Consider the following 15,476-nt stretch of genomic DNA (forward strand, 5'->3'; position numbering starts at 1 on the left):
GAACTAAAAAAGGAATTGTTATTTCCCACTTTATTGTGCTATTTTCATACTACATTGCTGAATATGAGGTATATAATATCATATGCAAACTCAAATTGTTCAGTTTATAGAAATGGTTTGACTTTGAAGTCTTTGTACCAGAGAGTTTTGTTCAACATGGGGACCCAGTGCTTCCAAATAATATACTATGGCTCCATCATACCCTAGGAGACACTGTTTTGTATTTCAGTACTTTCTAGTGAAGTTTCTTAACCCCAAAGAGAAAGAATGTTCTTAGTTTTTTTTAAAAAAAAGGATTTAAAACAAACAAATAACAAAATAATCTGTTAGCACTGGGTGGTAACAGTCTCAGTGTTGAATACATTGCAGAAAATGCTTTTACTCTGCCAGGTAGCTAGCCACAATAATAACTCAAAAAACTACTTAGAGAAGATCAGAACAATCTATATGAATACAATCAAGTGTCTCTTACTACTCTGAAGCAACAGTATCGATTGACAAGGAAAAGTGAGTCACAATTGGGTAATTCATATAACATTTTGATCACATAGTAACCATTTTGAATTCAAACACTGCTATAGACTTGTTAAAATGACCCATTTACAATGTTCTAAAGACAAATAATCTTGTATGTCTTAGATCGGTCAGCATTTTGCTTCACAGCATGTTAGAGAATTGAGGAGTCAATTCTCTGATTTATCTGGTGGCAGCTGAGGTTTTCTAAGATACATGGTCTTATTCTAAGCATGGCAGTCCTGTGCTGAGAGTGGGTGGAACAATGAATGCGCGTCTTATGAAGCTGACAGCAGTGTGGAGCAGATGAGGTACCCTGAGATGTCTGAGGATTTCCAGGGGCCCTTTTCTCTCTCATTACACCATGTTTCAGATGCTGTTGCCCATTGCACTAAATGATGACATCAACAAAGGATAGCACAGCAGTTTCCAAAGTGAGATCTATGCACCTCTAGGAATTCCTGAGGCCATTACAGCAATCCACAAGCACAAAACTACCTTTGTAATAATTGGGAAACTATTTACCTTTTGCTGTGCTAACATTTTCTCTGATGGTGCAAAAGTACAAACCAAGGCAGTGGCCCAAACCCCTGCAGCTGTGATCAACTCTTTGTGACCACACACTCACAGGAAACAAAGTAAAAAGGCCAGTTCCACTCAAGTATATCCTTGATGAACTAGAAATAGTTAGTTATTAATTTTCTTTTTTTATTTGCTTGTAAAATTTTTTAAAATTAATTAATTTATTTTTTCAAATACATTTGTCTCTGCCCCCCCCCACCACTTTCCCTTGCCCCCTCCCTCCCTCCCTCCCTCCCTCCCTCAACTCTTCCCCTCTGGTTTTGTCCATGAGTCCTTGCTATATGTTCCTTGACTTTCCCCTTCCCTTCCTTTTCCCCCGCCCCCCTCCCTCCTTCCCTCTTGTCTCTGTTGGTTTCTTTTCCTTTCATCTCAACCATAGAACATGTCTTTTTAATACTCTATATGACAAATAGGAAGTCTGCACAAAGTGCCACATACTAAAGTATGACAACTGTGTTGATGGAAAACACTTGACCAGTCATTGAAAGTGTAGGCTCTTTTCTACAGAACACCAGGTCTGCTTGAAAGAGCAGCTGATAGACAGTTTGTGGTTACTCAGGTGTAGGTATTTGGCAGGCACTTACTGGCAAATAACTGAAGGAGCCAGTCTTTTCAAGGCATCAACTCACACCATTTGTTGCTAATGCTAAAATTTGAACTTTTGAATGAAAATTCAAATATTGGAAAACTTGGGAAAGCTTGAAAACTTCCCAATACTTAAGGACTCTATGACTCACTGAAGCAAATCACCAACACATGATATTACAATGTGTGGGTGAAAGATCCATGAAAGGTACAAGATATAGGCTTACCTTGCTTTATTACACTTCATAGATGTGGGGATTTTTGTTTTTTTGTTTTTTGTTTTTACAAAATGAAGGGAAGACCCTCCACCAGCAAAAAAGATGATGACTTGCTTTATGTCAATACTTGCTTCATTGCAGTGGTCTGAAACCAGACCTACAATATCTCCAAGGTGTGCCTGTATAGGTTTGATGAAACAGACTGTAGAAAGTTCTTTATCTGGTTCCATATTTCCCATTGCAGCTAACCTTCAAGTTTCTACCACTTGCTGTGTTTGGTGTAGTAGCAAAAAAAACTATCCACAATTATCTGAATAGACTATTAAAATACTTCTTCCTTTTCCAACTGCTTATCGCAGTGAACCAGATTTTCTTCACATACTTCAACCAAAACAATATATCATAACAGATTGAATGCAGAAACAGATATAAGAATCCAGCTGCTTTCTTTTAAGTCAGACTTTAAAAAGATACACAAAGCCTAAAACAATGCTACTCTTTTCACTGCACTTTTTAAATACAGCTATTTGAATAAAACTTGTGTTACCTTATAATGGCTATTTAATTTTTAATGAATTAAATATTATTAAGTACCTCAATTTTAAAAATAGGACCCACATAAATAAAAATACTTTGGGACCCTCAGTAATTTTTAAGAATTAAATTAGTCCTGATAAAAATCTGAGGAATCCTTTTGTATTGACACAGAAAATGCTTATTATGGGGGGATTGATGCCAAACCATCTGGCATCAATATAGTTAAAAAATATAGTCATATAATAATTACTTTGTTGTTCTCAGCATGAAAACCTTAAAATAAATTAAACCACAAAATAAATTAACTTTTCTTTATTATGAAACTTATATTTCTTGAAAAGTGAACACTCGGAATTCTTCAGATGTCTCAGAGGGTTCTAGGAATATAAAATCAACCAGTTTAATCTATTAGAACAAAACACTTGAAAACTATAATCAACTTTTGTAGTAATATAGTTTATCACTGCTTATTTGTTGTTATAATGAAAAGTTAACATCAGCTCTGGCCAAGTAGTTCAGTGGGTTAAAGCATCATCCTCATACACCAAGGCTGTGGTTTTGACCCCTGGTCAGGGCTCATACAAGAATAACCAATAAATGCATAAAAAATGGAGCAAAAAAATGGATGCTTCTCTCTTTCTCCATGTCCCTTCTTTCTTCTTTCTAAAAATCAATAAGTAAAAATTCCTTTTAAAAATTTTGTATGAAAAAGTTAACATCAGAAACTAGAGAATGGTTTTAATAAATAGCAATATCCTATTCAATTATTTGTCGCTTTATATTTTGCATGGCAATGTTAACATACTAGCATTGAGCTACTTTAAGAGAATGGATACAGGTATGGTAAAATATATATATATTTAAATATATATATATATAAAAACATTACAGTGCTTTTGGCTTATATATTAACATGCTGTCCTGCATTGCTTTTTGCAGCTTTTATCCATGACCCAAGATGACTACAAACCATCTGATGTTAGTATATCCTTAGAATTATTATTTGTGTATGCATAAGTAATGTAAAAGTAATATAAATGTTATTATCTCCTTTGAGTATATTTTAATGATCTATAAAAATTTTGTAAGTTTTTAAATTATTATTTTGTAAAAATTATGTCTGGTTTTTTGCTATTAAAACACTGACTCATATGAGCTCAAGTATAATCATACAGAGTGGATTTAAATTTTTTAAAAAGCCATGTTGGAAGGTTTTCTAAAAGCATTTTTCTCTGAAGATATACCTATTACATAATTTGAATAGGAACCCTTACACATCCATGGACACAGAGACATATGTACATGTGCATGTGGATGTTTATATGTATATTTTTTAAACTTTAAAGCCAGAAAAAAACACCAAGAAATTGCACTTAGCATGTGATGTTCTGCAGTAAGGGAATTACAAGCTGGCAGCACCAGGTAGAGATGCCCAGATTGGATGCCATCTAAGCTGAGATCTGCTGCATTAGTCCTGTGCAGAACCATGGGCTATGGAGCAGGACATTGAAGGCCCAGTGTGGTGATGATCCTGGGCAGGGCCTAGTAAAGGTCTGGAGTTCCTTGCAGCTGGAGGATGAGCTGGGAGGACAGCCATGAGGCCAGAGGTTAGCAATATCAGACCAGGTATGAAGCCTCAGCCAGCCTTTCCAGAGTTCACACTTTTTACTGAGAACAGAGGGTGCATCACATAGTTTTTAGCATAGTGGGGACATGATCAGATTTATATTGCATTGTGATCTCTCTGTGGAGGATAGATTTAGGTTTGGAGGGGAAATAGACATGATTTCATCTTGCTAAAGTGGATATAGACTAAGTGGTTCAACTATCAGTTCTTCACTGTTGTTACGTGTTAGCATAAGGGAAGGAGGGAGTGTGTCCATATGGAAAAGACAGCATCAGTAGGTGTGCCTTTGTTCCTCACTCCCCACAGGGTCTCCTGGTGACTGTGAATGGAAATCCTGTGGACTACCACACCATCCACCCCAGCCTTCCCATAGAGAATGGCCCCGCCAAAGCTGAGCTGTACTCCACCCCGCGGTACCGGTGGGAGCCCTCCGGTGACTCCACAGGTAAGGAGCCAACTCTACAGGGTGCGGTCATATTCAGGGCTTTAGCTTCTTTCAGGCACAGACCCAGCCTGGCAGCTCTGTCTTTTGTTCATTGTTCACTGGATTTGGTTCTTTTTTCTTTTCTTTTCTTTTTTTTTCTAGTAAGTGTTGTCTTCCATGGTCTATTTAATTAAGTTCATTTCCTTAACTTCTCCCTATACTCTGCCCCAACATATTGCTGTGTATGTTCTATCCTTGTCTATGAAATAAAAGGCATAATCAGGGCAGAGTTTGAAAAATAAAAGGTAAAAAATGATTTTAAGGATGTCAACTTGTATATATGTATGTTTTCATCTTTCCATAATTTGATCATGTAATCATGGTCAATAATTTTACCAGTTAATGGATGAATGTTTTCAGAAAGAGTTCCTTTTGTCTATTAAAAAGAGCAGAGAGTTAAAACTTGTACACAGCCTTTTCCCCCTTCTTTTTTCCCCCAGGTTATTATGTTGAGGGAAAGCAGACTTTACTGGAGATGACAAATCGGTAGCTTACGATGGAGGAGATCTTATCCTCAGACTTGGTTTTTTGGCCTACACAGCATTTTCTTTTAAAAAGTTAAATAGTAACCAATATTTTTAAAGCTTCAGCTTTAACCTAGAAATGGAAATTTCTGTAATCCCTTGAAGAATATAAATATCTGGCAACCTAGTCCCTCATTTCTGCAAGGATGCAGTTGACTTGACCACTGTTGCCATTGCCCCATTGGAGACCAGCCAATCACCAATTCATAAAGACAGAATTAGCTAAGTTTACTATGGAGGGTTGGAAGGTCAGGAAGCAGAATGCATGCAGGTAGCAGCAAAGTAGCTACAAAATTATAGTGGATTTTTCTCTCTATTTTTATGGAATTAAAGCTAGAGTTGTTATACATTAAATTACATTTAGTTAACAACTAGCAACCATCCAATCTGTATTATTGGTACATTGAGCCAACTATCATGTCCTTTTTTCCATAATTCTTTATCAGGATTATTCTAATGCACTGTTCTTTGTAGTTATTTTTAAGTATTTCCTGCAGTTGCCTCTGACAGCACATCTATTTAGCAATATGTATGGTTAGTCACATTAGCCCACACTCCTCAGTAATGTCAGATCAAGTTCATTCCCCCATCTCAACCTGATCCCCCCCACACATATCCAGCCCCACTTGGCACCTGCTCTCTCTACAGAGTACCAGATTCTACTGGCTAGTTGCCCATTTCTGCTTCCTACATGCATATGTTTCAATTTGCAACTTGGGCTTAAATGAAGGCTTTCACTTACTGAATGTCTCAGGAAATACACTACATTCCAAAGTGTGGTCTTTAGACTTTTGGCATTGGAATCACAAAGGGCAGGTCCAAAAACCCGCATTTGTGACTTCTAAAGTTTGAGACGTTCAGGTGACAGCCAATATCCTTTTATTTACATATCACTTAACATGAAAAGGAACAGAATTTTGACTGTTGACAAAGCAAACCCACATAATACTGAAATCATAAATTGAATTTTCAAAAGTAAAACAAAACTGAAAAGGTATTTTTATTTGAATTTTTATATGCAAAAAAAATGTTATCACCAGAGAAACAGAATGCCAGTAATTGTAAAATTCATCACATTAAGTTTTTCACCACTGTCTCTGCTCCGTGGACTTCCCAATAAACCCCAGGCTCACCCCTCCCCAGCACTGGGGGGGCAGTGACAGGCAGTGGACTTCTGCAGGAAGAAATATCAGTACCTCCCTGAGATGCTCACTTCTAAGCTTAATGACTAGTGGTTTTTCTGTGGTTTATGCTTCCTCTTCATGGTGCTAAGCAACTCCCTAAATGGGATGCAACCTGTTTGCATGTAGTCTACTTTAATTTAAGACAAAACAACATTTTACTCACTGTGTAATTCATTGTTTCTTCTGTGAAATCAAAATAACTTTTCTGACAACTATAGGAGGATCTTGAGGAGAAACCCTTCACACCAATGCCAGTACTTCCCTATTGCTTGTCTCTTTAACTCAGCATCTTCCCCCCAAACTTTCTCTTGCTTTTACCTGATACTTTCATCCTCTGTATGACTTTTCCACCTTAGCATTACTTGAAAGGAAACTGGGCTACCATGTTCTCTGGCAAAGTGGTTCATTGTTTGGTTGATTGGTTGGTTGGTTTGCTTTCTGTATCCATACTCAATACTCCATATGCTCTTTATATTAGTTTTCCATTACTCAGTAGCAAACTTAGTAGACAAAGAAGACACATCATATGAATAGTAGGAGTTCCTAACCTGCAAACTCAAAGGAAAAAACAAACAGAATAAATACTAAAAACTATAATTCAAGAAAACTTTCTTGAATCAAAAAATAAAATTAAAATTGTATACTGAAAGAGAACACTACATATTGACCTGACCATATTGATCTTGACCAAGACATATTCTAGTAAAATCACTGTACTTTAAAGAAAAATAAACAGGAGGTGGGTAACTGGGCCAAGAAATTCCTTTAATGAACAAAGAACTTAAGATTCTCATCAGATTATGTTTAAAACAACACTTTATGGTAGAAGAAAATGGAGCTGCATATTTAAGATACTCAAGGAAAGAAAACAATACCAAGGATTTTATATCCATCAAAACTGACTTTCAAATACAAGGGGCACAAATTGTTAACAACATATAAGAATTCAGAGAATATTGTTTTCATTAACCTTCTCTGAAAAACCTATTAGAAATGAGCTTCAGATGACACCAACAAAAAATGAATAAAGAGATATCAAAAAAAAACTTAGTGGTTTAAAATAACAGTGCCCCACAGTTCTTGTGGGTAAGGAATCAGCTGTGACTAGGCTGGTGTTCTCTGGCTCAGGGTCTCTCCCGACACTGAAGTCCAGCTGCTGACCAAGTCTGCAGTCCCGTCCGAGGGCTTGCCTTGGGATGGCCTGCTTCTATGACCACTCACATGGCTATCGGCTGGTCTCAATCCTTTGCTGACTGCTGGCCAGAGACATCAGTTCCTTGCCACCAGGGCTGTCCTTAGGGCAGTTTACAACATGGCAGCTGGCTGCTCTCAGGACGAGTGAGAGAATGAGAGAAAGGGCTCAAGGCGAAAGCCTCAGTAATTTTAAACTCAATCTTGGAAGTAATGTTTCATCCCATCTCAAGTATTCTGTTCTTTAGAAGCCCATCAAAGGCCTCCCATCCCACATTTGAGAGAGAGATGCACAGGACACGAATACCAGGAGGTGGGATCATTGGCAATGATCTCAGAAGCTTCCCTGCACAGTCTCTTAAATTGAAATTTTCTTCCTGTAATTTCTGAGCACCAGGTCCCTCTTATCAAGCAGATTTTAGTGATTCTGTTTGAATTCTAAGGGCTTTGTTAATTGGAAATAATCTCTGAAGTCTTAAATAAAAGACCATGCTAAAGCCATACATGAACTGCATGGCTTGAGACATTTATAGAGAATTTATATATTTGCATAAAAATATAAAATATTTGTCTATCTAGAAAAGAAAGAAGAAGAAGAAGAAGAGGAGGAGAAAGAAGAATTTGAAGAGGAAAGGAACCATGAGGAAAAAACAAGTGTGAAAGTTCATGCCATGGTCTCTGTGTTCCAGTTCATTATGAAACAAAGTTACATCTGTGCCCTTATTGCTATGATGGTACGTATGAGAGGCCACAGTGCGTGTGCTGGAGAAATGGCAGGCTTAGTCCCACTGGATGGAAGCTCCACCATCCTCTCCTGAACAGCAGACGTTTAATAATCTTCCCAATGTCTTGACAGAGAATGTTTGTTTATATTAATTTTTCATGGGATTTTTCTATTATATCAATAGATTTCAAAATTGGGTCCTCTTCTACTCAGCCTACTTTTAAACATTAATACATTCCTCCAGATTAGCCTATCAAGTCAGACTGTCCCCTATTTTGGCAATTTAAAAAGACATATTTGGTAGTTTTTCTAAGTGATAGTGAAGGTATTCAAGATCAACATAAATTGCTTTTATTTCTTTCAGTGAGAATTATATTCACATCTTATCTCAGATATGAGTGAGACTTTTTTTTGTATCTTAGCTGTAATAAACTTTACCAACATGAGCATCAAGTAACCAGAGTTGCCAAGAGCTTTTTCCATTGTGAGCACTCAGTATATGCGTATTTCTACTCCCCTCTAGATACATCCTCCATCTCCAGTATCACAGCTTCAAAAGCATTCTTTTGGCTTCTACATAGATGATAGCAGAAAGTCTAATTTCTACCCTTCCTAAAATCAAACCTTCAGGGAAATATAATTTGTTTTTGAGAGACTTAACACTTACTGAACACAAAATTCTTCCAAATTATGTGGTCAATGGTGAGATCTCATGGACATCTCTGATGATGAAAAATGAAAATTCTGTAACTCTAGGAGGGAAAATACCTAAACACAGTTTCTCCAGGCACTGATTCAATTTGTTTCCCAACTTCAGCATTTAGTAAGGACCACTGTAGTTATCTAAGAGAGGATTCGGAGACAGAAAGCTCCATGAAATTAAAGATGGTTCTTTTAGCAATTGCAAATTATATTCTCTAAATAATATTAATTCTGTGCTCTTTGGGTACTTTTTTATATTTTCTATACTTCAATCTCTACAGCAAAATTTTGATTTTAACATATCAAACAGATAAATGCAACTTAACATCTAATTCTTAAATCAAAAAAGTATATACTTCTTTTCCTCTCTTTATAAAAATAAGCCAGTTAACCTTAGTCCCTTTTAGTAAAATAAATAGGGCTTTAACATTTTTTAAATACACATTTTGTAGGAAAAAAAAACTGTTATAAAAACAACGTAGAGCAGATCCTTCATTAAAGATGTGCTCTTACCTGGTGTGATTTCTGTTGCTTTAGTGGAGCCACACTATTAATGTTCTAGAAGTGCCTGCCTCCCATCGCAGCTCCCTACTGAAGCAGAAATTTAATCGCAGACAGAAAGAAAAGTTGTGAGGAGCCAGGTCTGTTAGAACAATACATGTATTTATTCAAAAATACAAAATACAAAAATGCTAAGCTCTCAGGAAATCCAGACACGTAATATAGGGAGCAACATAATGCAGAGTCTATTCCCAACTTCTACAACGGAGAGGCAAATGTAACTTAGGCATTAAAGTGGCAAGAAGTTTAAAAAAATCTTCATCACTTGTCTTTCCCCCTCTTTTACCCTCACCTTCCCAAATAAGAATAGTGTGCAGAGGGGAGAGAGGCAGAAAATCTGCTGGAATTATAATATCTATGGAGCTTAGTTTTCTGGGTCACACACACAAAAAAAATGGTAGTCATTTGCATTTCATACTGGCATAAATGCATTAAATATGTTAGTTAATGCAGATGCATTAAATGTTACCCAAATTTTGATAAACACTAATTCCAAATACAATATTTTCATTAAAATAATTCAGACTTGATCATAGTTGTCAGTCACTAATTTTAATAAAAGAAACTTTAATTTTCAGTTTATACTTACATATTTTAACCAATGATTTTAAGTAATTTAGGACAAATTTGCAAATTGCTGAGGGAAAATATTTGTTTATTCTCTGCTGACTTCTTTTATCTAAATACTTAACCTTCTGTCCACAAGCAAAACAGACTTGTAAAACATTTCAGACTTTAAAAATAACTTGATAATTAATGATATTCAGGAATATGATTTATTATAGTTAGCCTCAAACATACTTAGAAAATGTTTTTAAAGGTCTTCACAAAAATTTTGTATCAGAGATTATGGTAAAACATGCTAGATTTCCTGAAGTTAATATTTGTGAACCTCATTTACAGATTGTTCTGGTAGCTGCCCTTTGAGTTGTATTTCTGATTGTAAAGTGAAGGGGTTAAGAAGTACAATTAGTAGTTACAGAACAGTCATGGATGTAAAGTACAGCATAAGGAATATTGTCCATATATGGTGCCACGTGAGTTCAAGACTTAATGGGAGGAATCACTTCATAAGTTATATGAATGTCTAACCATTATGCTGTATACCTGAAAGTAAAATATATTGAATGTTTACTATAACTAAAAATAAGAAAGCTTAATGTGAATGGAAGATGTATCATTTGTCCAAATGGTGTGAGGGCTCTTTAGTCCTATCCCTTACAGGACAGAAACTGAGGGTGGTTTTTAAATTAACTGGCCTTATTGTTTGGGGTGTGCAGAAGCCTAATATATGACTTCCTTACATACATTTCCTAATTTCTATCATGTGTCTCTTCTTGGATCATTTAAGAATGATCTCTGAAGCGCAATGAGTATGTTTACCCTGGTGATTGCCATAGTTCTCATTTCTGAGCCCAGCTGTGGGCCACACTCAGCACTCTTAAATAACTGCTGACTCCAAGCTACTTTGGTGAAAAGAGTTGCTTTCAATACTGCAAAGTAAGGTAGAGATGAAGACCTTTGGGGCTAGAAGGAAAAGAACATGGAATAAAGACCCTCTTGGCTTTAACGCCATTCCCTACAAGAAGTTCAAAAGCAATGTTCTTCTCAGCAAAATCAACCTTTCCCCTTTCTTCCCTCCCTATGCCACTGGTTGAGATCTCTCTCCATGCTTTCAGCACAATTCTCCCCTCTCCCTAGTTTCAAAGTTATTGACTTTTTCTTTATATATAACATTTAAGTTACCAGAGTGGGGGACTATACCTTATATTGACCATTGTTTTTTCTCTTCCTTCCTCCCTTGAGGCTTGGAGCATCACTTATCACAGCTGGTTGACTTTTGTGCTATTGATTTGGTCATGCGCTCTTTGGATGATTCGCAACAGAAGAAAATACGCTATGATTAGTTCCCCTTTCATGGTTGTCTATGCAAATCTATTGCTGGTATTACAGTATATATGGAGCTTTGAACTTCCAGAAATTAAAAAGGTCCCAGGATTTTTAGAAAAGAAAGAGCCAGGAGAACTTGCCTCAAAGGTAAGTGAATAGGAAAACAAGAAAACAAAATATTGTAATTACAAAAATCATAATAATCATATCTAAGCAAAAAATTTCAAAAATAGATTCCAAATACTCACTGCTTTACAAAAATGAATAGATATGAAACTATAAGAAATCATATTACTTCCAAGTTATCTATAATTTAAACATGGACAAATAGTACACCACACTTTTAGATTTTATTTAAAAATGACAATGTTTTCCACTCAAAGAAAAAATATAGTATGTTATTTTTAGTATAATTTACAGTATAGTAGAAATTAGAGGAGAAAATAGGAAAATAAAATGTAAAATATATCAAAGTATCAGAGGTCTGACATTAATTTGCAAATCAGGCTCAACGCATTGCTGTTACAGAATCTTGATCTTTAGTTAAAACATTTTTTTCTCCAATTATGTCCTTAAAAAGATTTTTAGCAGCAAAAGTTAAATATGACACCCTTCTCTCTCCTCTACTGATTATATAATATGCTTTCATCTGCAGTTAGAAAGTTCATAATCTTTCACTACCCATTATTTTCATGGCCCATTTGAATAGTTTTTACTTCAGAAGATTAGGTGCCCCAACTTTTTTGTTCTGTGAACAGAGTAACACACTCTAAATACATATCTCCTTAGTGTTGATGACATTATGTTAAGACAGTAAATCAATCACATGTAATTACAAATGAGCCTTGAAAATCCCTCTCCAGCCAGAGAATTGCTCTCTTGAAAAAGACATACATTTACATCACATGAAATCCACCTTTTTTTTTTTTTTTACATATTACCAGACACCTCATAACAAAGGCAATCAGCATAAATGGGGTATTGAGTAGACTACACTGAGGACTGGTTTTTGTAACAGATTTTTTGGTGAAGGCTGCTGGGGTAAAGGAAAAAATCCTAACAGGTGAATTCTAATGGCAGAAGTAGATCATAATCCCTTGTGTTCATGGACCATGACAAATTCATTAATTCATTTATTCATTCATATAGAACTCTCATACCTACCCTACTGGCACCTTCTTTCCCAAACCTTACTCCATGCCCAAGTCCCACATAATGCTCTCACAAGTCATCTTTATCTGAAGCTCTTTTTTTTAATTCTCTCCCTCTCTGTCTTTCCCCTTAAACACACACACACAAAACACAAACACACAAACTGATAAGTTAGTCTTTTATTATAAGGAAAGGTCAAAACCTTATCCTTTTGTTATCAGAGTAAATGGATTCTTTAGCAGTGTCGTTGGAAAAGAATGTCAAGGATACTCATATAGGATGAGTTTTAAGCAATAGTGGCAAGACTTCTTAGAGTGACAGGCAGAGCAGGCAGACAGGGTAGGGGTTGCATGGACTCAGAAAAGGAAGTTAAGAGGCAAAAGGCGGGTCCTCTGCCACTGCTCATTGGTCCCTGGGTTGCAAGTCTCCTGGGGACCCTTAGAATTTAAGAGAAAAGAAGGTAAAAATTACATGCCTGAGAGAAGGAAGAGCACAGAAGGGCACAGACATGCTTCAAGGAGGGCGCAGCAGGGTACTTTGTCTAGCTTCCATATATTTCCTTCAGTCCTGGAAGGAGAAGGCTTTCCTTCAAACCACCCAATCTCTTTCCTAGGTTTTCCCAGGCATTGTCTTCCTGCTGTTATGGTCACCATTTTGGCTTCTTCTGCACATACACTTTAGTAAAAGAAATTCCCCCTCATGTTTTCTCTCTCCCCTTGTTTAATCTGGTGGAATGATGCTGGTTGTTCCTCCTCCTCTTGTGGCTGTTCCTTTCATTCCCTCCTCTTTTGTTAATTATCTAACTAACTGCCTACTCTAGCACTTTGTGTGAATCCATTACAACCTGACTCAAAATATTGGTGAGACTTCTAAAAATGCATGTCACCTAACTAGTTGAACTACCTCCTATCTAATATAAAATTAACATTTCTTTGGTGGAGGGAGACATTAGGAAAATAAATTTATTACTTGTAGAAAATGTTATTGTAAGAAAACTAAGATCTGCACTTATATTTTAATGTACCCATGAGCTCAAAAAATATGCAAGGCTTTGTCATAGATAATAACACTTACAAGATCATAAAATTTGTATCACAGCAACATTGGTCAAAGCACATTATTAAACATACACTGTTACCAGAGTACTAGATGCATCATTATGATAGAAAATGAGAGAAAGAAAGAATATGGCCTAGGTCCTCAAAGGTCTGAACACCTTTGGTGGAGCCAGACTCAGCTACTTTGTAGCATTCTTCAGCTTCTAGAGTATCTCATGCCTGGCTCCACCAAACTATGTCAGCTACCACTTTCAAAACCTGGCTTTTTACTCACCTTTCCTAGGAAAGGTGTCCCATCGGTTCCCAGTTATTCCTACGCTCTTTGCATGTGCATTAGAGAAACAGATTTATTTCCCAACTTGAAGTTATATAGTTCAATTTGTTGTGATTTCACTGTCTTAAGTATGTTTGCTTACCAGGACTTATTGGCACTGGTTTATATTGAAGGTAAATGATAAGTGCATATTATGGATAGCTAAGTGGGCAGTTATTCAAAGTGAAAATGATCCACTCATTTGCCTATTTATTTTTTCATTTCTTGGCAAATATTTATTTAAATCCTACTATGAATGAACCACAATGAGATACCACAATAACTAGTGTTAATGAGGAAGTAGAGAAATTGGAACTATTATATACTGCTGGTGGAAATGTAAAATGCTGCAGGCACTTTGGAAAATAGTTTAGCAAATGTTAAACATAGAATTACCATACCACCAAGTGATTCCACTCTCAGGTATATATACCCAAGAAAGCTGAAAACCTATGTCCACACAAAAACTTGAACTTGACCAATATAACCCCAATAAATACAATAAGATTTTTTCAAATCACAAAGCAATTTATTTAAATCAATAGCTCTGGCATTGCAACAGATGCTATTTAATACACACAGTTGATGATTTTAATTAGCTAATCCTAACTGAAGTGCATTGGTCATATATTATGGGCAGATATGTTATTACTAATAGATTAGATATGAAGACTTTTTATCTTTATAGATAATGTGGCCAAGGGTAATGTCAAACTCTATCTTCTCAATACAATTGAGAGTATGTAGTCTAAAAAAACCCAAACTTGTACTTTAATCCTCATAACAGTATTATTCATACTGACCACAAAAAAATAGTAACAACTTAAATGTCCATTAACCGATGAACCGATAAGTAAAATGCTGTCTATTCATACACTCAAATATTATTTGGTAATAAAATAGAATGAAGTACCAGTACATGCTTCAACATGGATAAACCTTTAAAACATTAAGTAAGAAAAGTTGCTTACAAAGGAACATACATGTAATTGCATTTCTATAAAATGGTTAGATAAGGCAATCTATAGAAGACAGATAGTAAACTAGTGGTGAGCTTGGCTGAGGTGGTAAGAAAAGAGGGTGGCTGCTATGGGACTTTTTTGGGGGTGATGAAAATATTCTAAAACTGATTGTAGTGATGGCTTTACAACTCTGGGAATATACCAAAAACCATTAAATTGTACACTTTAAATGGGTGAATTTAATGGTATGTGAATTATAACTCCCTAGAGCTAACACAAAAAGCTATTACGTGCCAGACTCTCTATTTCCTGAAGAACAAAGCCCTAAAATCATAAGTTTTTCTTTCCTAGCCCTCAAGAAAACATTAATTTACAAATATTTATATACACATCACATACAACAATTCTTCCTTCAGCTTTGAGAGATGAGTGAGAATATTAAGTATATTTTCTAGGAGGAAATGTTGTTTGTCCTATCTGCAGAATTCTTCAAAATAAAAAAATTGCAGAGTTAATGAGTTTTATGGAAGTATGTCTTCCTATTACAACAGTGCTCGTGTCACAGTCAGGACAAGAAATTAAGGACTAGCACCTCAAGGAACCAATTGCAAAAGTTGGTTTTTGATCCAAATGAAAGTAATTTGGATTGTCCAATGCATCTTCCCCAGG

The 15,476-nt window shown here is 36.0% G+C and overlaps 1 protein-coding gene across 1 annotated transcript in view; it reads left to right on the forward strand.

Annotated features, from left to right (window-relative positions):
• PIEZO2 (piezo type mechanosensitive ion channel component 2) overlaps window positions 1-15,476 on the forward strand; it is a 487,309-nt gene that overhangs the window by 360,634 nt on the left and 111,199 nt on the right. Inside the window, exons 10-13 of the mRNA XM_054587349.1 lie at window positions 3,375-3,413; window positions 4,369-4,507; window positions 8,025-8,179; window positions 11,239-11,469. Of these exons, the coding sequence (XP_054443324.1) occupies window positions 3,375-3,413; window positions 4,369-4,507; window positions 8,025-8,179; window positions 11,239-11,469 (564 nt within the window). The remainder of the gene's footprint in view (window positions 1-3,374; window positions 3,414-4,368; window positions 4,508-8,024; window positions 8,180-11,238; window positions 11,470-15,476) is intronic.

Source organism: Pteronotus mesoamericanus, unplaced genomic scaffold (genome assembly GCF_021234165.1).
Source record: "Pteronotus mesoamericanus isolate MK-2021 breed Mesoamerican mustached bat unplaced genomic scaffold, CSHL_Meso_final scaffold_118, whole genome shotgun sequence".
NCBI classification, from domain to species: domain Eukaryota; kingdom Metazoa; phylum Chordata; class Mammalia; order Chiroptera; family Mormoopidae; genus Pteronotus; species Pteronotus mesoamericanus.